The sequence below is a fragment of the Trachinotus anak genome, unplaced genomic scaffold (assembly GCF_046630095.1).
Source record: "Trachinotus anak isolate AG129_WGS33_773 ecotype Australia unplaced genomic scaffold, CSIRO_AGI_Tana_v1 ptg000032l, whole genome shotgun sequence".
Taxonomy (NCBI): domain Eukaryota; kingdom Metazoa; phylum Chordata; class Actinopteri; order Carangiformes; family Carangidae; genus Trachinotus; species Trachinotus anak.
In genome coordinates, this window is record NW_027273883.1 from 19419017 (window position 1) to 19442298 (window position 23282).

A 23282-nucleotide genomic window follows, 5' to 3' on the forward strand; every position below is an offset into this window, starting at 1 on the left:
GGGAGAGAAATGTTTGGAAAGCACAGCAGCTTTGGAATTCCAGCTGTAGTTTTGAGTGGGCCGCATGTTAACACAATTAAATGATCCACATTTCAAAAGCCTCACTCATCACAATCCTAAATGTAAACATGTTCAGAATCTGGGAATACACTTCCTCTCTATCTTTCTCTCTCTCTCTTCATTCCTAACATCTGTTCTTGTCTTTCTGTCTTTTCCAGGATTTGGAGCCGTGCTCAGTTTTGCTGATAAGCAGATGATTTTCTCATTGTTCAAAGGCAGCAAGCTGCTTCCCCAGCAAGATCTGCACCGCACACACAAATATTTACACTGCTGCTAATGAGAAACTCGTAATTTAGCCAAAATAGGGTAACACAAACACACATGCAAGTTCTTACTATAGCCCGTATACATATACTGTGCACACATTAGTGACTGTGACAAACATAAGTCCACACTGATGAGCACAGAAAACAGATTCACAAATAAATGCACACATCCATATACACACACAACGTACACAAGCATTTGCTGTTTTTGCACTTAATCTATATTTACCTAATTAGGACAACACCAAAACAGTTGAGCTAATTGAGAATGCACAAGCAGTATTCATCAGTCGCCTGCCAAGATGCTCTCATTTTATTCCAAAATTAAATTTGAAAAATTCCACATCTCTCCTTTTTCACACTCCAACTAATGGGTGTTTGTTTAACCATAGACTGACCGTGTAATTAATGAGAAAATAAAACCAGAAACATGGCTCACAATGGATAATTCAATCACCACTAATACAAAACAGTGGCCTTTTGTTTGATGGCAGCAGCTTCAACACGTATCAGTGGTGCAAATGGTTGATGAAATAGAGAACGAATGCTTTTCTAAAGGTGGTGCTCTAAGGACAAATAAATGTGGCTAGATAAAAAATAATGAGCTGCACGAGTTCTCTGTGTAGCAGCTATACAAGTTACTGGTGTCACACAGCTTTATCAGAGATAAACATAGTATTTCAGATCAGTAATGTTTCAGTTCATTACTGAGATTTGTCAGCCTCCACACTAGACAGCAGCTGTGACACTTTTAAACTGACTCATTTAGGGTACTTCATTTGTTGAGTGGTTTATTTAACAATTTCCATTTCCTCCTGTGTAATAATTAAGCATGAAATTCATTATGGATTATTATATTTCTGTGATATGAGGGCAGCAGGGGGTTCCATGACACAGCAGGTCTGCATAAAAATTTGAATTTTACCCACCATTAGAAACCTGTGGCCTTATGCAATAGTCAATTTTCAATCATTTGGATCCATCCAGGATTTAAAATTTAATGGTTTACACCAAAAAACAACAAATACTTAACAAATAAAATGTAGTCATAGAGACAGGATAACTGTCGTTTTAGTGATGTGAAACACTGGAATATTTAAAGTCCTGTATAACATCACTATGAGGAAAGTATCTGGTGACCATTTTTACATTTCACAGCTCATATCAAATGTGTCCTTAGTATTTCTGTGCCAGAAAACTAAGTCCACATCCCGGGAGCCTTGCATACACTCTTGAAATAAAATATTGAGTTGCTGTAGACACTGGCATTTAATCTAGCTTTTAGCAAGTCCTCTGATCTAAATATGTTTGAATGCTGGCTTGTGGAAAAATACACATCATACCTATCACCAGAAACCCTTCACCTTTCTATAGGCATGAATGATGGGCATTTTTTTGTTTGTCTCCATGACTAGTTTGGTGTGAGAGAACATCAGCCTTGAAACAAAATGTGCCATTTGCTTTACTCTATTCATCACTCAAGGCATGATCTGTGTATTGTCAAAATGTATTTGCTCCTCTCTTCAGGGAGGTCAGAGGTCAAGTATCAGTGACAGAATACACCCCAGAAGCTGGTGGGATTCATTGTTTTGCTCAAGGACACTTCAGATGGGTGGAGGCTTGCTGAGTCTGTGAGCAGATGCCTGCCTTCCAAGCTGATGGACACTTTGCCAAATTACTATACCAATATTTCTGCTCACTATGTAACTTGTACATTTTTTACATAACCAATACACTAAAACCCACCCTCTGTAATCCAGTGAAAACTTTCATCTCACGTAGATGTAAATGATAGCTCTTCTGATAAGGATATTTCCAGAGAACAGAAGAATGAGAATAATATCTGTGAATTATATAATCCTCCTCATGTGTGCCCCGTCCCTCCCATCTGTGGACTCATGATGACACAGAGATGAAAATCCATCTTGCTCAGTCAGGCCTGGCAAATATTCCACTTGTGAATGAAAAAAAACATTTTATTACGAAGAGCAAACACACGTGAATACACAGGCATATGCACTCACAGACGCAGATGGAAGCACTGATAAACACTCTCACACACACACACACACACACACACACACACATCCCAAGCTTCCATCTAATCTCCTGAGCTCCCAGGGTTCCTGGCCTTGGGCCATTAGAATGGGCTAACCGAGTACAGGGGGAACAGGAGAGAGTTGGAGCAAAGGAGGAATGGGAGGAGGGGCAGGGAGTCGGGGGAGAGTGAGAGACTGGCAGGCAGAGAGAGAGAGAGTAAAAATGAGATGAGCAACAGGACAGGGAGGGAGGTGGAGAACAGGCTGGAGACATGGAGACAGTGAGAGGGAGGGCGCTTGTCTTTGGGAAATGGAAATCCTTTACAATCTAAAGTGGTTTCCTCTCCCTTCCTTCCTCCATCCTGTTCTCTGTGCCCTCTCCCTCCCCCAGAGCTCCCACGCTGCTAACTAGAAAACTGTCAGTGTATTTAACATTGAGTCGCTACCTGCTACAAAGCTGAGGACTTTACAAAGGACGTTTTTATATTATTTCAGGGAATGAAGCAAAAGTTTTGCTTTCTTTGTTCACTGAAAAGACAATTCAACAGTAATTCTCAGGATAGTGTTTTAATGTATCTATGCACCAAACATTCACATATTTACATATTGTACCAAAGAGAAACAGCAACTTTTCAGGGACAAAGAAGCAAAGAAGCCCTGCAGACTGCAAAGGAAGACGACTTTATTTATTTACCTGTCTCTTTGTCTAGCTCTCTCACGCTCTCTGCTTCTCTCTCTCTCTCTCTCTCTCTTTTTCTCTCTCTCTCTCTTTTTCCTCTCTGCAAAATCTTCCTGAAAACAAGAGGCTGTCTGCTAAATCATCAGTTTCAAAGGGTCTCCTTCCTTTTCTGTCAGCCCCAGGTTATTTTTACCCCCTCCCTTCACCTCCCTGGGCCTCCTCCCATCCATCCCTCCCTTTCCAAGAGAACTCTCTGTGCCAATTTGTACTCTCTTAGTCACGCTAAGCACTTATCTTGTCCCAACTGAATGCTTATGCAATCAAACCAACACTTATCCGGTTGTAAGCCATTCTAATGGCTGACCGATAATGAAACTCTTTTATTGTGAGTTAACAACTTGGATGTATGAAGTCTACATTACAAGCAGTGAATCTGCTGATGGGGGCCATAGCCTGTAAACATCACCTACGCTGTTGCATTCTGGGCATTCTGTGCATAAAACAATAAGCATAAATTTATAGCTTGATGTATGGGTTTGCATTTTTAAACACTCACTCTAATGTTTAGTATTCATAAAGGCCTTTTCTGGAATTTAGTGCCAGATGTGGTGCCAGAATGCGCCTGCTATTCATTTGCAATCACACACATTTCATGTTGTCAAACACACACCAACTGAAGGCTCACTGCTTTCAGAGTAAAATATCGTTTAGATTTTTTCTAAAGGAGCAGATTGTTTTGAATGCTTTTCACCTGGAACTGCAACTACAATTTCTCTCTCCTGCGCCTCAATTACTTTGTTAAGAGAAAGGGAAGTGATAATTTTGAGCAAGCACAAATAAGAGAAAAAACTATTAAAAGACAATAATCAGTGTGAACATGGTGTGTTTGGGCTGCAAATGGCAATTTTAAAAGTCTTTTTTTAGTATTTTTTTATTTATTTTATTTTATTTGCACACTTTTGCAAAATTACTTCTGCATGTACACCCATAAATTCAGTTTTTATGGAAAATAAAGAGCCCTACTCCTTGTACAGCCTTACCTTATTGCTACTATACACACACCTTTGAAGAGACTCTTTTCTCTTAAGGGCCCATCACTCCAGGGTACAACTGCCTCTCAGACTCTTTTACCTTTTGTCCTTGTGTATATTTAGCTAATCTGTATTTGACTCTTTGCTTTTTTGAACATGTGATTTATGTACACACATACTAGAGCTCATTCTTGCAGCTGTACACCCTCACAGGTGACTCCTCAACCCACAAATTCAAACTTTTGCTCCTTAGTTCGCCCACGTTGACTGAATGTGATTAAACCAGGCTGTCAACTTGCTGCTTGAATCTGGAGCAACTAGATACTGCAGAGCATCTGATGATCTGCATCTGTTTAAATCACAGTCCTTCAGTCATGTCTTCTTTTGTTGCATTATTCGTAGTGGCATAGAATTTCATTCGCTGAACTTTTTATCTGATATCGGAAAGAAATCCAAGAGACAGACAGACCTGTTTGGGTGTCAGCTTAAATCTACTTGTTCACTTTTCAGTGCATATTGTCTGTGCAGTCATAAATTCCAGGCTGCAAACATACAGACCATGGTAGACATGGGACAGATGATGAAATTTACACCATATGAGACCTCGCAGTTAAGCAAACGCAGGAAGTGTATTAGGGGATTATGGTGGATGTTATTTTATATTTTTCATATAGTCTGCCACTCAGTAACTACAGACAAGAGCTACTTTGTCTGCAGCTCTCATCCGCAAGCCTAATCATCCCTACTGAAGACATATTCTAAATATTTAAACAGGTCACAAGTATATTGTTTCACTTCTAAAGTTTAAGTAACTGCCTCAACCCACTGGGCACTGTAGGTTTTAGCAAATTCACTGCTTGTTATATAAAACAGGAGTAAATAGAATACTTTGTTGGGGACTATTTTTGGCTGCAGATTGATACATTTTTGGTGTTTTGGTAGCAGAACAGTGTATTTGGAACTGACTCAAAATAAACACAGTGCCCATGTTCATTGTAATGAAGGATCATGTCAGTTCATAGTTTTGGACAACCCTGGAAGTCAATGGCACAAAGGAATACAGTAAATCAGGATGTGGATCAGCAGAAAATACTTGTTACTAGGAGCAATTCAGTCTTTCCATGGGATTGTTGACCACAGAAATGTAGAATATGGCACGCCTTAGTCTTTAAATACATTTGAAGGTTTGTTTTGATCAAGGTTGTAAGCATTGGATGTAAATGTCTTTTCAGGTACAATGTCATCTTAAATATTTTCCATTTATAAATTGTACTAAAATGTGTCTGAAGCCATAACTGGCAAACATAAAAGTCATGAACATGATGCACTGAAACAGGTTCTCAAAACTCAGTTTTAACTCAGTTTCGACTAACACAGACGATAAAATCTAATGAGATAAGAAAATAGAGGAATAATTAATAATTATTACTGGGTTTAAAGAATTTTCTGCCTTCCCTGCTCTAATGTTGTCAGGACAGACATTTCAATATGGTTTCAGAGCTCAAACCCATATTTGATAAAGTGACACAAAAGCAGGTAGTGGAATGATGAAGTTTATAAGATTTATATAACTGCCCAATTAGAAAGATCCAACAACAGTTTTCAGGGCAGATTCGCCCAAGTTTGGTTTCCCCATTATAATGTTAAAGCAGGTAAGACTACAATCATTTACTCAAAATATTTTATTCAAAGTAATCAGAGCAGATTAAGGCTTAGAATCTACATTTACATCTCTGCCATCGTATCAATCAGACCAGCTTTTCCTTCACTCAGACCATTGAAGTTGATATGCTGATTACAGGGCGTGTGTGCTGTTTCCTAAACCATGTCAGTGTACCTTTTGAGAGCAGGCCTGGCAGATGAGAAGCAATCATGCTGAACACATGTTCTTGTGCGCCTCTTCACAAGCAGACGACTACAATCATATTGATTAGTGCTTTGTTCAGACCTCTCCAACAATCAAGCAGACTCTCATCACAAGACACTTGAGTGAGCCTCATTCACCACAGAGACTATTTGAAACACATTGTGGCTGTTGTATGGTGTTCTCAGTTTTGATTTGGCCAATGACAACAATGCCAACATCTTGCTTTCAAAAGCTGCTTAACTCTGAGTATCATTAGAGTACAATCCTGAAATCATCATCACAGAGAAGTAAAAAAATGACAGTACTCCAGTAGTGCATCATTTAAATAGATTAAAGGATGACATGGTCATCATGGAAGTCAAAACGGTTGTGTTTTATACGGTGTAAAAACACACGGCCATCACACTGCCTGTTGACAGACATTTTAGTCCATTTTAAAAAACATTTGGGCATTGATTGATTGGAGATTCAAAAAAGTTAAAGAGGAAGGGATTTATAAAGACAGAACCACTCCCCATAGTGCAGTGATTGGTCTGCCTTTAAGCTGCCAAGTTCAATCAATTCTCAATTGATGTTTTCCAGACTCAAATCTCATATCAAAATCTGAGCTTGCTAAGTATGGGATGACTTTGCAAGGCTACACTGCACACTAGATTAAGTCAACAGATGCTCACTCACCTTTGCATTGATTAGTGTTCTTGTCCAGAATGGCCTTTGTTGACACAATCTTCCCATATCTGTAAAAAACAACAATTAAACATCCTGATTAAATGTTGAATTACAATATGGTTTGTTCTTTGAGTTTATGCAAATGAGTTGTTAGCCATGCTAGCGCCATGGCTCTCAGGTGTCAATGTTGGTCATTCAGCCGGTTCACCACTTTTGCCCAGACTGAAATATCTCAACAACTAATGGATGGATTGCCATCAAAATTTGAACAGACATTCATATTCTCCAGAAAATGAATCTTAATGACTTTGGTGATCTCAAGACTTTTCATCCAGGTTCACATTTGTTTGAATTGTCTCAATGGCTACTTGGTGGAATGGCATGAACTCTGGTACAATCCCTCTCAGGATGAACTGTAATTACATTATATTTTCAAATAAAAGTCTGTTTCCAACGCAGGAACTTTTCCCAGAGAACAGGAAGCTTTTGAGGAATCTGCATTTCCACATAGGGTGACCATTTCCATAACACCAAAAAGGAGGACATTATGCGGCATATCAATAAATTACTATGGTGTACATAGGCCTCTGGTATACTCTCATTTATAGTACAATTGTGAGTGGTTTAAAGATGATGTTTGTGTAGCTGAATAGGCTACACAAACATACAGCGGCCGGACAGGGCATTGAAAATCCGGACTGTCCTGCCTAAAGCCGGACGCCTGGTCACCCTATTTAGTTTTACCTCCACAAAAAAGCCCATGCTTTGGGCTTGATTTCTCTAAAGGTTTAGAACCTTTCAGGGCGAGGCTGTGCCATCAGTGCTGAACCACACCGATTGGTTAATTGTGCCAGTGTTTCCAGCAGCAGTGTTAAAAACATTGCATATATATTGTTCTGCTTGTAGTTGGTGGCTTACAAAAATCTGGATGGAGCAGCTCAAGGGATTATATGCCTGATGGACCCACAACAAAGTTCAGGCTTGGTTGCCCATTTTTGTAGCAGACAACATTACATGTACAAACAAATGATGCAAAAGGCAGCCAGTGTGCTTTTGTTTCATTAGTGGGCAAATTTGCTCTATCTTCCTGAGGCTTTGGCTCTGCTATGGAAACACAAATCCCAATACACTGGAGGAACATTTATCCCTGGGAAAGTTTTTGGACATTAGTTCTTGGGAATTTACAGTCCCAGGAACTTTTGGTGGAAAATCACCTTGACACTTTCGCTGAAAATTTGAAACTGGCCAGTACTTTTGTTTATGAGCTAAATATCAAGGTTCACATGCTAACATGCTAAACTAAGACAGTGAACATTGTAAACTTTATGCCAACTTAACATCAGCATTGTCTCTGTGACAAAGTTAGCATGCTGATATTAGCATTTAGCTCAAAGCACTGATGTAGCTACCTAATCTAGTTTTACATTTTCACGAGGTATTACATGAAACAAATTAGAGAAATATAACCACCTCCTTAGAAAAAATTCTGCAAATGTAAAGTTGTTCTCACGAGGTCATGTTGAAGTTTAAATCTATGAAGCACGGGTAAAATGAAAGTGACACACCAAACTGAACTAAAACTGATCCTAACACAGTTTCTCAGGCTGTCCACTGTATTACAGTTAAGTTTTCTATCTGCTCTTCTATCTATCCATTCTGTCCTTATCTGTTTCAAATCCTACCCTCAGGCCTCAGAACACAGACAGTGCTGTCTCATACTGTAAATGATGATAATAACCAGACATCTGTATGGCACCCAATCCTGCTCGAAGGCCCTATAAGAGAAACGGACATCCTCCATACCTCTTTCTATCTGTTCCCTCCGCCAACTTTTAATGTCTCCTGTCCATTTCACTGCCTCACTCTCTTTCTTGTGTTTGACACCTTTGCCTCTCTCTTTGTCTTCTTTCCTTATTTTCCTCTCCATCCCACTTCTATTCTCCAGCTCTCTGTTCTCAGAAAGAAGTTAATAATGTTTCTTATCAGCCCAGGCTTTCATTCCTCCTGGAAAGAGAGGAAGAAGAAACAGAGGGGGGGAAGGTATGAGGAGAGAGGAGGGAGGAAAGGGTGTGGGGGGGGGGCAGGAGACTGAGCCAGAAAGCTTGAATCGCTGAGATCAGCCTGGATCACTGCCTGGCTCTGTGGATGAGACTTTTTAATTAATGTTTTAACACTGCTGCACAATGACTGACTGGCTGGCTGAGTGACTATCAAACAGACTGACAGCCTGACAAGCTGGCTGACTGGCTAGTTGACTGGCTGGTAGCCCCAGGTGAGGGATGGAAGTATATTCCCTCTACTCTTTTAGAGTAAAAAAAAAAAAAAAAAAAAGTGAGACAATGGGGAGGGAGACAAAAACAATAGAGAAACCAAGTGGAGATACAACATAGGAGGTTAGGAACAGAGAAGGTGAAAAAAAGCAAGGGGAGGGAGGGAGAGAATCGGAGGAATGAGAAATAGACGAGGAGAGGGAGAGCAGTCATTCAAAAGATAAAGAAAACACTGAAGGCGAGGAGGAAGCGAGGTAGTCAGGGAGCGATGGAGAGATAGTAAGAGGTGTTTAATAAAGAAGAGATCATTTAGTTGTCACCATCAGGAGAGTCTCTGTCAACCAACTGCTTCTGTCAGTGAGAAGAAGAGAACAGAGACTGGCTCGCCTGACAGCCTCACATCAAACTCTATTGGGACAGGAGACTTTAGAAATAAAGACAGAAAAAAAAGCTTTAAAAGGCTGCTATCACACGTAACATGACAGCTCAGCAGCTTATGATCTCACAATTGGTAGAGAGAAAATCACTATTTTTTTCCCTGTATAATGCTCAATTTTCACACATTTTCCTGCAATTTGAGATATTTTTAGGGTATTTGCAAATCCACTGATTGTGACAGGCTGAAATCAAGTCTGATGTTTGCCTGGGCATTTTTTTTTTTTTTTTTTTTACAAAGTCATGGCTGGTGGTAAACAAGGTCTTTGGCCTGTGGTTTGGGGAGCAATCCAATGGCTGCAGACGTGGAAAACACTGAAAAAACAAGGCTGGTCTAATCGCCCACACATATACGCACAAACAAACACACATGCAGACACACACGCAAGGCAGCATCACAGATCAAAAACACCAAAGAGGTAATCACACACATTACACACACCATCTGGCGATACCCAGTTCTTTGTTGACTTCTGTCTCCATGTGATTCAAACTTGGGTGTCAGTCTGTGAGAGTAAACACCTACAGTGCATGTGTGAGTGTGTGTGTCTGGACAGATTTGAGAATACAAATACTTTTGAGGGTGCAGTTCCTTGCAGTTGTATGTGTGTGTGTGTGTGTGTGTGTGTGTGTGTGTGTTTGTTTGTGAAGTGAGTATGAATGCATGACAAAGATCTCATGCACCATCGGTGTTTTGGCAGGTTGCTGTTCCCGGCAGAAAAGTGAAACATTTCCAGACTCTGTTTGTGCGTATGTGTGTGTCTGTGTGTGTGTGTGTGTGTGTGTGTGTGAAAAAGAAAGAGAAAGGGAGAGGACAAAGAGAGAGGTACCTGGCTCAACACATTATGAATCTTGAAAAAATATGTTCACAGTCATCCGTTTTCACAGACTGGAAAACAAATAAAGCGTATGTTTAATGTGTGGCTGTGTTTGTGTGTGTGATATCGTCAGATCAATGTGTGTGACGTACAAGGAAGGAGGAGAGGAGAGGAGAGGACAGGAGGAGAAGAGGGGAGAATGACGCGATGGCCTTGGGGAAATGTCAAATTACAACAACACTGCATCATCCAAGATGGTGTCTCACTCTGGACTTGACTCAGTGGTAAAATTCCATTGGATCCAGGCAGCTATAACAATGAGCTATTGTGGTGAAGAAATGGAAGAAAGTATTGATAACAGATCAGATGATGAGAAAGGAGGCTGAGGATAGCGTGGAATAAGAGGAGAGAAAAGTGCAGAATGTCCTGTTCTGTGTTCAACCCCCGACTGGAAGCCTTTCGTTGATTCCAGCAGAAGCCTGGAACCTGTTGAAATAACATCAAATCGACCTGCACTTGACCCAATGGCAGTGACACAAGATACTCATAAAAACTATTCAAATACTTAAAACATAACACTGAAGGACTAAAAGAAGCCAGATGGCCAGGGTTAGCGCTTCCTTATTCCATTACTTTCCATTGTGCAACAGAAAGAGTGAGTGAAATGGTTCTGAAAGGAATCTGAGCATGTCATTTGTTTCCACTGGATGCTCGTCATAACTTCAGCGTCAGTAGTAGGAGTGAAGTGTGAAGCAACAAGTGAGGCAATTTTCCAACAAGTTGGACAAAGTGATCTAAATTACTGCTAAGCAAACATACTTCAGAGCTATTTGACACACAACACACTCACCAAGCACTTTATTAGGCGCATCATAATAATACTGGGAAAGGTCTCCCTTTGCTCCCTAAACAGCCTCAATTCTTTGTGGCCTGGATTCCACAAGATGTTGGAAATATGACTTTTGAAATTCTGCGTCATGTTGACATGACTGCATCACATCATTTCTGCAGATTAGTCAGCTGCACAGTCATGCTGTGACTCTCCTGTTCTACCGCCTCCCAAAGATCTTCTACTGGATTCAGATCTGGTGACTGGGGAGGTCACTGAGGTTCACTTAACCATTCCTGAACTTCTGCTTTGTGACATGGTGCATTATAATGCTTGAATTGGATGGTAAACTGTGGGATCTCCCATAATGGGATGCACATGATCGGCTACAATACTCTGATAGGCTGTGGTATTCAAACAAAGACTGATTGAGGGGCCAAAAGTGCGTTCCCCACATCATTACACCTCCACCACCAGTCTGGACTGTTGAAACCAGGCAAGTTGGGCCCATGGATTCATGCTGTTAACAATAAATGGTCTGATCGTCAATCAATCAGACCAGACTACGTTTTTCCAGTCTTCAGCTTTCTAGTTGCTGACAGGAGTAAAACCCAATATGGTATTGTGCTGTTGTAGCCTATCCACTTCAAGGTTCAACCTGTTGTTCATTCTGAAATGCTTTTCTGCTCACCACAGTTGTAGAGAGTGGTCATCTGAGTTACTGTAGCTTTTCAGTTTGCTGGAACCAGTCTGGCCATTCTGACCCCTCTCTAATCAACAAGACTTTTTTGTCCACAGAACTGTTGCTCACTAGATGTTTTCTGTTTTGCGCCCCATTCGGAGTAAAAACTCCAGAGACTGTTGTGCATGAAAACCCCTGGAGAATACTGCTGGCCTCCTGGTGCCAGCAATCATGCTACAGTCACAGTCGCTATAACATGAAACAGCTGTGAAAAAATGCGCATCACAAATTCCAAAAACATGGTACTGAGCTGACAACACAGACACAAGAAAGAAATCCTTAAAAGGTATTTATATGACACAGTCTACTGACAAAATGCAGAAGAACTTCCATCTCTGCATTTTGTCTTTGAATCATGAGTTACAAACAACTCAGCAGGACTTGCCAGCTAACCCAAAATTCTCTATTTTCCTTGGCTTCACAGAAATGCTACAAAGCCCTCAAACACGGTACTATAAGCCAGAGGAGATGTGTTTCCACAGCGGTGGTTGGGTGAGGGATAGGGCTGACAGACTGACTGTCACTATGACAATCCTTTTAGGACAAGGTACATGTCTTTTTCAACACAGGGAAACTCCTTAGAATCGCTGCCAAAAGTGGCGTTTTGATTATTTTCCCACCAAGAAGTGTGAAACACAAAGAACAGTAAGGCCACTGAAACTGACAGTATTTTCCAGACCGTCAAGACTTAAGGAGGGATGTCAATACGAAACTCAGTGCACCCAATTTTGGCAGGCTTGACAAAATCAGCGTGCACCCTCGCTGTGCGTGTGTGTGTGTGAGTGAAGTGTTAATGACAGTCCTCACAGGGCCCTCACAGCATCAGATCCGTTTTCATTCTCCTGCACAGCACCGTCAGCCTATGGATGCTCACCGTTTGATGTTTACTGAACCAAAGTTCCTACTGACACCCACACACACACACACACACACACACACACACTCATCATTTCTACATCTCTCCAGGATGTCTGTGAGTGTATATATACATTATGTATACATGCACATTGTGTGGATTTGATGGCTCTGTGTGTTCTGTCTGAGGCTGCGTGTGTGCGTGTGTGTGTGGGTGTGTGATGACGAGTGTACACGCAGGTTGGTCTCTGTGTGTGGTTTCTCCTAATTGGGGAACCGATACAGCTGTCTTGTCTCCTGCCTTTCCCTCATTTTTCCCCCTCTCTGCCAGTTAGACTCAAACAGACCAACACAGAGGGAGGACTGAGAGAGCGCAGTGCTTCAGAAGCCTTCAAATTCTTCCCCCGAATGTAGTTTAACATCTTCAGGCACTATAAAGAAATTAAGTCTTGGAGTGTTTTCAGGATGAAAAGGCAATGCACTGTGAATTTAAAGGGTGGCTTGATGTCACTGAAATACTGATGATTAAAGATGGAATCTGTCTTTGAAATATTAGGTAATATACTTCCGGACAAAAAGATGTGTCAAGGGTTCAGGTTTCATGACCAAAACACAGTTTTTCCAGCTCAGCTGCTGATGACTAACAAGTGATTGTAAACTCATTCAGTGTTTTATATTCTTCTTCAGTGATTTCTCCTTTGAGTAGTTTGTCTGTCCTCATACAACCCCTCCATCATGAAGCAGAGACCAGCAGACAAACTGATAGATAGATAGATAGATAGATAGATAGATAGATAGATAGATAGATAGATAGATAGATAGATAGATAGATAGATAGATAGATAAGAGTAGTGAGGCAATGGTAAGCGAGAGAGGCAGCAAGAAAACAACAAGTGTGAGTGAAAGCAAGTGAGAGAGACAGAAATTGCCCTTGTGCTACGCTTTAGATTCCGCTCACGTTCTGCTCTGTCCCCAGACGTTAAAAGTGTGTCCATAGTTTGGGCAACCGGGGGAGTGATTGGAAATGTCAGCTGACAACAGCACTTTTCACTGACACTCTGAGAACTGGCACAGAGACAGGGAGCAGGGCAGGGAGGGAGGGAGGGGTGAGGTATGGGGGGGCAAAGAGAGAGGGATGCAAGGAGGAAATGAGGAGGATGACAGAATGGGAAGGGAGAGGATGTTGCTGGTGGGCGGGTTGGCACACAAAATAAGTTACGCTTGGTAACAATAAGGATGAGGATGACATTGAGTTGAAAGTGTGTGTGTGTGTGTGTGTGTGTGTCTCAGTGTCAGGGGGCTGTCCTTCCGTTATTCATTGTAACTGTGTGCATGAATGAAATGCCTGTTTGTGTGTGTGTGTGCGTGCATGTGTGCGTGTCATGTCAGTGAGTGACAGGAAACTGCCACTCAGTCTATTTCCAAAAGCCGGGGAGAGTTGGAAATCCAAGGCTAAGGCTGCTGCCCAACAGACCACATGGGCCCCCCTCCCACATTGACCTTTCCTAAATGTTACTGGCCACTTGGCACACTCACTGGGCCTCTAATGAAACTTTTATTGGCCCCCATTTTTCACCCTGTTTCTCCAGAACGCCTCCAGGGCTAAGCTGAAATACAACAGGCTTGAACTGCAGCTGACACACAGAAGGGCAAGGTATGGTGTGTGTGTGTGTGTGCGTGCGTGCGTGCGTGCGTGCGTGCGTGCGTGTCATATAGACCACACATTTCATTTTTATCTGCCTTTTTCTTTATTCCAAAACCAATTACAAATGTTGATGAGACCATTTAAATCCCTTACCTGCAGAACATTTAGCTCAATATTAAATATATCATCTAATTACATTTGATATCAGGTGTTAGCAGTAGGCAAACAAGGCTCTCTGTGGGAGAGCTGGTTTATCGTTTGCATCTCATTTTATGTTGACTCTGTTTGCCCATATGAGGACAATTGAGAATGAAATGCAGAGGATCAACTTTTGCACAAAAGGAAGTGAAGGGCTCAGCTCTACTGAGTCCAGTTATCACATGTTCATGTCACATCCTGCTGCAGACGCTGAAGTTACAACAATCCAGGAGCAATCAGGGTTACCACATTGTTCACCAATATATTATCAAATACACTCAAATATATTGCTGTGAAAGTAAGTTGTCCGCTAGTGTTACATCAGCGGAGATACATTCATAGCACTGACCTGCTCACACCCTTTAGTATATCGTACTGAAGGGTGTGACCAGAAAACTCTCACCCTCGTCTATATCCTGTTTGTATCCAATATGATGGGAAACATAATCTGGAAACAACAACAACAACATAATCAGAAAAACAAAACTATTACACTACTTGTTTATTTTTTTTAAATTTATAACTCACATACAGTCAAATTAAAGTTTGACTCTGTAGTGAGACTGTTTTTGTCAAATACTGTTTCCAAGGTTAAGAATAAATGTTCAATCTCAAAGCCAATCCTGCCGTGTGAATGAAACAGCTAACATTAGCTGTATCCATGGTTACCAAACACTGAGATGTTTGGTAAAACCTATATACAAACTGCAAGATCAGTATTAGAGTTGATGAAGATATATTACATGTTTGGCAAATCATCTTTGCAACAGCTGCTGTAAAATCCTGGATTGCCAAAATCATCATATTTCAAATATTAGTGGTCTGACTTGGTAGCTTTAAATGCAGTGCAATTACATTTCTATACAGCCTAATCTTTACTGCTATTATCCTGACATAAGTGAAAACACCTGCCACCGAAATATTTCCATGTCTTGAAAGTTGACGTCTCAAAATGTTTCTAAATATGTTGGAGACAGCAGGGTTTAAAACAGAGGGGCCTTATATGTGTATCCTAGTGTGTGTGTGTGTGTGTGTGTGTGTGTGTGTGTGTGTGTGTGTGTGTGTGTGATCCAGTACTGAAGGGAGTGGATGGGTTAGCCCCAGCTGGGTTGTGTTTTTACGTCTGAGGAAGCACAGAGGAGGGACACAGAGGTCAAGAGCAAACTGTTGATACTCATTAGAAGCTGCTGTTGGACTCACGCGAAACTAATTACCACGAGCTGAACTGAACCAAGCAGGAATGAACTCAGCTGCACTCAAGAGTGCTGTATAATTCATATGCATATCGACGGAATAGAATAGAATAGAATAGAATGGAATAGAATAGAACAGAATTATAAATAGAATAGAATAGAATAGAATGGAACTTACGGCTGGCAGAGTTTGATGAGGTCCTGGTCGGTGGTGGCCGGCGGCAGGCCTCTGATGTACAGGTTGGTCTTACTGAGCTGCTCCACTAGCCCACCTCCCTGACCTCCTCCTCCACCTCCTCCTCCTCCTCCTCCCGTGGTGCCAGGGCTGGGCGGAGCCATGGGTGGCGGGGGAGGAGCATATGACTGCTGTGGAGACGGAGAGAGAAGAAAAAGAGTAAAGGTTAATTTAGGTCACAACACAATGAAAAATACTTTTACTTTTTTCGTGCAAATCTAATAATGCCGAAGTTATTTTCAGTTTCTGCCCCTCAGCTCTACCCATTAAACAAAATCTCTTCTTTCTACTGAACTCACATCCTTTTGAATAATCTCTTCCTGCATCAAGCCCCACCGCAATTTCTTGATGCAACAGGAAGAACATCAAATTAAGGAAGCAGGATCTGTGTAATTACTAGTGCCTATTATGATTATGGCACCAAGTTTTACTATGAGCTTGTATCATTAACAGTTATAGGCTGTGCTGCATCTTTGCAGCAACTTCTACAGCTTTAGTTAGCTTTGGTGATACTGCAATAAACAAACCTATTCAGCTGGTGCATGTCTTGGATCATCATGACTGCACTGACCTGCTGTAAGTTACAATGCTTTCATGTTGTGGATCAGGAAATGTTTCCACTGGCAGCTTTCTTAGGGATGGGGAGGTTTACAAAGCGTTGATGGACAAAAGGCTCTGAGTGTGTGTGTGTCTGTGTGTGTGTGTGTGTGTGTGTCCTCTCTCTAGAGTGTGTGTGTGTGTGTGTGTGTGTGACAGATGAATCAAGACACAGTAAAAATAGAAGAAACCGTCTTGACGGGTCATTTGGAAAACTGCATCCTAAAATGTGATCATTTAATTTGTTTTTGGATCAAACAGATCAAAGAAAAACTTCTTGAGTCTAATGACATTTTCTCAATACCAGTGATCTTCCTTCTTCAAGGTACCCTCATCTATTTAAAGTTTTTCAACTATGCAAGACTGCATTGAACACATTTACTGTTAAGCATCCCTTTATAGGTAGGCACAATCCAGGCCATTCAGTGTTCAATCCAAGCCTGGGCATTTTATCACCCCTAACTTACTCAAACACTTCCAATTAGCCTCCTCTGTCCAATTACACAGCTCAGTACTGACTAAATGACTTAATAAGACGACCATTTCAGGCAGGGAAGAGGGCTAGCCTTTGGATTAATGAGGGTTCAGGTGTGTTCAGAGTGCACGCCCACCCCTGCCTGCCCACTGCCTTAGGCAAACTATTAGGTTAAGTTTGGAGGAAGTAAAAAAGCCCGATGGCTCATATGACAACAGCAGTCAAAAAACACTCTGTCTGCTGCCTTGATGTGTGGAGCTCAGCAGCCACAGTGGCTCAACAAAGAGGTCTGGTCTCAGTATCGGTCCTACTGTTGGGAACTGGATGGAAAGAGTTCAAGTTGATCACAGGCCAGTTCCACTGGGTGTCGTGATGACGAGTGAGAGAGACAGGCAAAGACAGGGCGGAAGGGAAGGGTGAGAGACAGGTGAGACAGGGAGAGCGTATGAGCTTGGATGTATACTGTATTTGGCAGTGTGTGTGCATGTGCATGCGCATATGCGCCTGTGTGCTTGCGTGTGTGTGTGTGTGTGTGTGAGCCGGTGTTTGTGATAATGACAGGTTGTCACCACACAGCAATGCGGAGCCTGAGCCAGCTCTGATATTAATCCATTACCTGTACTTCCCTCAACTGGCACACAGTTCCTGACACACACACACACACACACACACACACACACACACACACACACACACACATACAGGAATGCTGGCAGCTCAGAGAAGACAGCACTAACAGGATTCAGCACATGTACAGCAGACATGCAGCAGCAAGAGGAGATGGTGCTTGTGGAGCAGTGTCATTTACGGGCCAGTGCCTCACACTAACAGCACGGAATGAGCCTATACACTTAAAGAAGAACAGTACAGAAAAGAAAAGAGGCTATTCTGGGTAATACTTTATTTTAATGGCTGTGACAAATACTAGTCTATATTCCAAGTGTCTACTTACACCCTTACATTTGCATGATCTAATACAGTGTTCACTGAGAAAATATTGTTTCTAAGTCTTAAAGCTACTGATGATGCAAACATAAGAAATGCAAAGTGCTAAAATTGACTTAATCTCATCAATTATTTGATGAGATTAAGTCTTATTGAAAAATAAGTTAAGTCAGCTGTCAAGTAAATCTGTCACAGTGCTGAATCTATTAGCTGTTTTCCTTTCCTTTTTTTGTAACTGAAAATACAGAGTAAACTGAATATTTTTGGTATTAACACCACAGGCATACATCAATTTATCATTTATCAATTTTGAAAGTAATCATTAGCTGCAGCCCTTAAAATCACCAGAAAAACAGGGTTTTATCAATTCAGGAGGACTGGTTGTCATGTGTGTACAAGGAATACCAGCTTTCTGCACTGTCTTTAAATTTATAATGCAGTGTCAATGCAGCTGTAAAATTAAAAACAGCAGAAAACAGAAATGCTGAGAGAAGAATAAAACTTCCACTCCAGAGCAACTGCTCAGCACTCAGCAGTGTGTGATTTGGACTGAGACCTGCATGTATGTGTTCACATGTCATGTCTGTGATCATGATAATGATATGCTTTAAAGCCTGAACAGTGTTGAGGATTGATTCGATTCGCCATTTGACAATGGGTTTGTTTACCAACCACCTCTGGAAGATAACATGTTGGATGGGGAGTGTCAGATACAAATAAAAGACCCCAGGCTGAAATCTGAAAGAGAAATACCACTGGAAGAAAAGCTATGGTACGCTAACACACAAACATGCACTGCACACATGGCATGCTTACAAATATAATGCCCGCACATGCAATATAGACACACACAAAAACATAACCACACTGGCAGCCTTTATTCTGTCTCTCTCACAAACACACACACACACACCAGACACACACAGTCAGCACATTTATTATTTAAATGTATTATGTACATTTATTTCATTGAACCATGATGTCGTGTGGAAAATAGCCTTTCTTTATTGACAGACACACACACACACACACACACACACACACACACACACACACTCCGATGTCCAGGTATGCACAAATGTACAAAATCTCTCTGCTTCCTCTAACTCGCTGACACAAAACACACACACACACCTGATCAAAGGTCTTGCCCAGGGAACCTCTTTCAGCCAATTTGTGCAGCTGTCAGGGTCTGGGCGATAGTGAGCTGTGTATGTAATGTGTCAGAGACTGTGATAGGGAATCCTTTGAAACATCAAAATCTCTCTCTCTCTCTCTATCTCTCTCTGGCATCCACATTTTCTCCTCTTTTATACCTTTCTCAATCACTATGAAATTTGACTCCACCATCGCTCAATCTCTCACTCTTTTCACCTCTATCCTTCCACTTCCGATACACTCGCTCAATATCTCTCCCTCTCTCCCTCCGTCACCGCCTCCTCTCTTTCTCTCTTTTAAGGATTACTCTGCAGTCGGGCGGTGTGGACCGAAGGCTGCGTCTCAGCTGGTATTGTTGATACACTCAGTACAGTGGAGCAGCTCTCGCAGTGGGGAATAGGCTCAGAGGCAGCGACACAAACTGTCACACACAAAGCAAACAGTCACCGCGTTTTCGTACATTTAATGTGCGGCTGAGCCTGTGAACAACAATACACTGCAAAACATTGCTGTACGGTGTCATATATGTGCATGCTGTGACTATCTGATGAGCATATATGCGACTGCAAAGAGGAAAAAAGTTACTTATCCTCAAGACTAGAAAATGTTTGGAGCACATCTTTAAATATTTGTCTTTCACTGAGCTACAGCGCAGCTGTCGTGGCATCACTTTGAACAGGTAACAGACTGTTGGTCTGCGTATAGGCCTATTCATGGCGAACATATTTGATCTTGCCTTAAAACTTTGTTGTCTGTGGGTGACAAACTAAAGAAAAATACCTATAAAAATGAGTGGAGAAACATAATGAATGCAGATGGATCCCAAGGCCAAAGCATGCTGACACCTTCAGACATTTTTTTCTTTAATTTGTCATGTGGATATCATTAGTGAATCCAATAAATATTCATTTTATCTTTAAATGACTGCTTTGGTCTGATTTTCAGAAACATGGTTGTAGAGGCTTAGTGACAAAGTGACTGGACTCGTGGCCAGTCCTGTTGTGACTCCTGACTCCTGTGTCATAACTGTCTACAAACCATTTCTCTTTTGAGGAGCAGTTTATGGTCCAACAGAGGACAATTAAATCAAAGCAGATGGAGCCACATAGCTTATAAGTTAATAGCGTCCTCTATTTTGGACTCTTTGGATGCTCCCTGTTCCCTCAAAGATCAACACTGTCAAGATGACTTGGGCTGATTTATTTTCCCTCCATTAGTGAATCCCCTGACACCCCCACCCCACCCCAATCATGTTTTTTGTTTTTGCATACTGAGGCTCAGTGTGTGTCAGTGTTTTGCTATGGTATCTATGCACATTGATCTTTATTTAAGTAAAACAGAGATGCCAGAAGTAAAAGAGACACAGACAGATGAAGACAAAGACAGACACAGGGTTTGAGAGCTTAACAGCCAACAATGAGCCCATGTGTCTGCTGCTACAACTCTGTTATACGCTCCTCCATGTACATTTAATATGTTGTAACACATTCTTTCTTTCTGGTGTAGGCGTATACATATATGCCATGCGATGCTATGCTATGGAAGTACATGGGGGGGAGGAGATTTAAAAGAAGTTGCACAGTCCCAGAGAGGGGTGAACTCTGGGTGAAAGGTAAGAAGGGAGCGATAAAGAAATGCAAGAGAGAAAGTGGAAAAGAACGTGACAGAGAAAAGAACAGCGAGACGGAGAGAAAGAGATGGATGATGTAGAGTTTTGAGTGAGAGGGAATTAGGGGAAAGAGGATGGGACATGGGAGAAAGGAAAGAGGGGGACATGGGAGAGCGGGTTGTTCCGGCCTCTTCTGATGCTTCCTGAAACACAGAGGAAAGAATGCGGGCTATTTTTAGGTCCAGTGCTGAGATTCTCTCTTACTGTCAGTGCCTCTAAACACAGCAGCGGAAGGGTTTAAGGAAGAGCTTATGAATACATCGGAATGGAAACATGGCTCCCAATATACCGTCTCCATTTGGAGATTACACAAGCTGCTAAATTAAGCCTTGGTTATTGCTTCTGTCGGAAGCCTTGAAAAACAACAAATCTTTTCAGGGATTTACAAAAACTTGATCGTCAGACTGGCACGTCCAAGTCTTGTTTGATTATGGAAGATGCGGCCTCAAGGTGTTGCAATCATAAAACAGAAAAGAAATACTAATCTGAATAAAGGAAGGAAGATGCCGTATTTATGTTAGAGGAAACAGAGGAGACTGCAGAGAGTTCATTTAATGCTATGTACAGGTATAAATAGCTTTCTTGGAGACAAGCCTAATGATCCAATACAGGATACGTACAGGTCAAGTTAAGAAATGTGTAGGCTAGAGGTATAGCCTGTGATTAGTCTGGGGGAGTAAATGATATGTCTGGGAAAATCACACCGGAGGGTTACCTAACAAAATCATTTCAAAGTCCAGATCCATGACCAACTCAGAATTCCTGGAAAAAGATCTGCACTTCTCTGACTGTGTCCTTAAACGAGGCACACTGATAATCAGGTTTGCTAGAGTAATGACAGTCATACAGTGTCTGCATGTTTCATTAAGTTAATTGTGAGGCTTTTAAAGACCCCTTTTTCAAACCAGTTACCAGAGACAAATTTGCAGTTAAAATACATGTCAAATACCGGTCTTTGTGATAGGGTTATTTGTCACTGGACAAAAACATAGCACACCAACCACTATATTTTACAAGCGTAACAGTATATTTTACTATACCCTTGAGCTAATGCTGCCATAATCATTGTAATTTAAGGCTGGTTAAGGTTTTGAAGGCCTGCAGACGCTCTGCCGTTTTTTGAGGCAGAAATAACTGGATATCATGTTTTACCAGGGTGTCTGCAAGTTTCATCAGCCCAGATTTAGGATCATTTTAAGGTCAATCAGAATGGAAAATGATCACTTTAATTAAATGTGCAGAAAGTTTACCTATCAGGCTAAAGTCTGCATGGTCTATTTAATTCACCATCAGAAGAACAGTGCAACAATGTAGAGCAGCAAATTAATGCTATTCAAAACACATCGTAACACATGTATGAAAAAAGAAAAAAAAATGCTGGTGCAACTGCTCATCTTCATCAAAATGCTTACCTTGTCGATCATAATAAAAACCTGCCTTCTCTCAGTGCTCAGCTTTTCCTAAAATAAAGTCTTTGTTCTAGCATTTTAGATCTAGCGGTGCCGTAAAGCCACCGCCTTCTTGTGCTCGCTGCCTGTTCATCTTTCCGCCATGACATTTCCTGTACTTCCACGTTGATCTCTTCTTTCTTTTTGTTTATATCTCACCTCTCTCCTCATTTCCTCTCCTCTCTCATCACTCTCCCGGTCCCCTTCCCAAACAACTCCTTCCCTGTCTCTGCCTGTCTCCTCAGAAAATCGGGTCGTCTAGGTTTCTTCCCAATGGAACGCCATGTTCCAGATGTCTACCTCTCTGTCTCTCTTGTTAATATCAGCAAGAGCAGCATTAACAACACTTGGGCTGTCATAAACAAGTTGCACAAACATCCCAGGAGGACATCCAGTTTGAGCTTGGTGTTGACTGACCTGGTGAGAGATAAGGAGATAAGGGGATGATGGAGAGCGGTAGTGGTGAGTTGTTGAACTCTCTGTAAATTCCTGTGGCTGTGTTTCTGAGAAGGTCGGGGGCCTACACCTCAGAGGGGAGGCGCAGGCTATGTGTGAGTTTAGAGGAAAGCAGTTTAACTTGGGATTGATTTGGATCTGCATTAGACTACAAAGCTATTGTTCTCAGGGTCAAAGCTGAGTGAATGTTTGTGTGTGGGGTTATGGGAAATGTTGGAGAAAAACCCACCAACATGAGCTTGTGCAATAGCTTTCTGTATTTGTGTATATTCTACTGTGATGTAATTCGAGAAAATGATGTTTGGATGGTGCTGTTTCTCTTTAAGCGGCTGTATGTTGTGTCGAACAGCAATCCATTTAAAAAACACAGCAAGAGGAGGCTGTTTGAAGATTGAGTTCTGAACAGTTAACACAAATAAATGACATTGTCATTTTCATTTGATAAGAATGTTAAAAGTGTTTAAAACATAACATGAAAATGTAATGTAACACTGGTGAGGTGGTGACTCAGGCGTTTGCACCATCACCTTACTGCAAGTAGGTCCAAGGTACAAATATTGGCTGTGGAGCAATGGTACACTGTATGTTTGACTTTCATGGAGAAGCACGGATTGAACAAGTTTTTCTGAATCACCCAAAATTGACGTTCTTGTTCGGCAAAAAGAGTTAGTGCCGCAGTGTCTTCACAAAACAGAGAGACATG

The 23282-nt window shown here is 41.5% G+C and overlaps 1 protein-coding gene across 4 annotated transcripts in view; it reads right to left on the reverse strand.

Annotated features, from left to right (window-relative positions):
* The window catches only part of LOC139612995 (RNA-binding motif, single-stranded-interacting protein 3-like), a 110029-nt gene that overhangs the window by 62280 nt on the left and 24467 nt on the right, over positions 1–23282 (reverse strand). For 2 of the 4 annotated variants that reach the window (XM_071469214.1, XM_071469215.1), the window contains exons 2-3: positions 15775–15962; positions 6621–6679 (exon numbers count right to left, since the gene is read on the reverse strand). In XM_071469214.1, coding sequence (XP_071325315.1) covers positions 6621–6679; positions 15775–15962 — 247 coding nt within the window. The remainder of the gene's footprint in view (positions 1–6620; positions 6680–15774; positions 15963–23282) is intronic. The other 2 variants (XM_071469217.1, XM_071469218.1) reach the window with 1 other exon arrangement.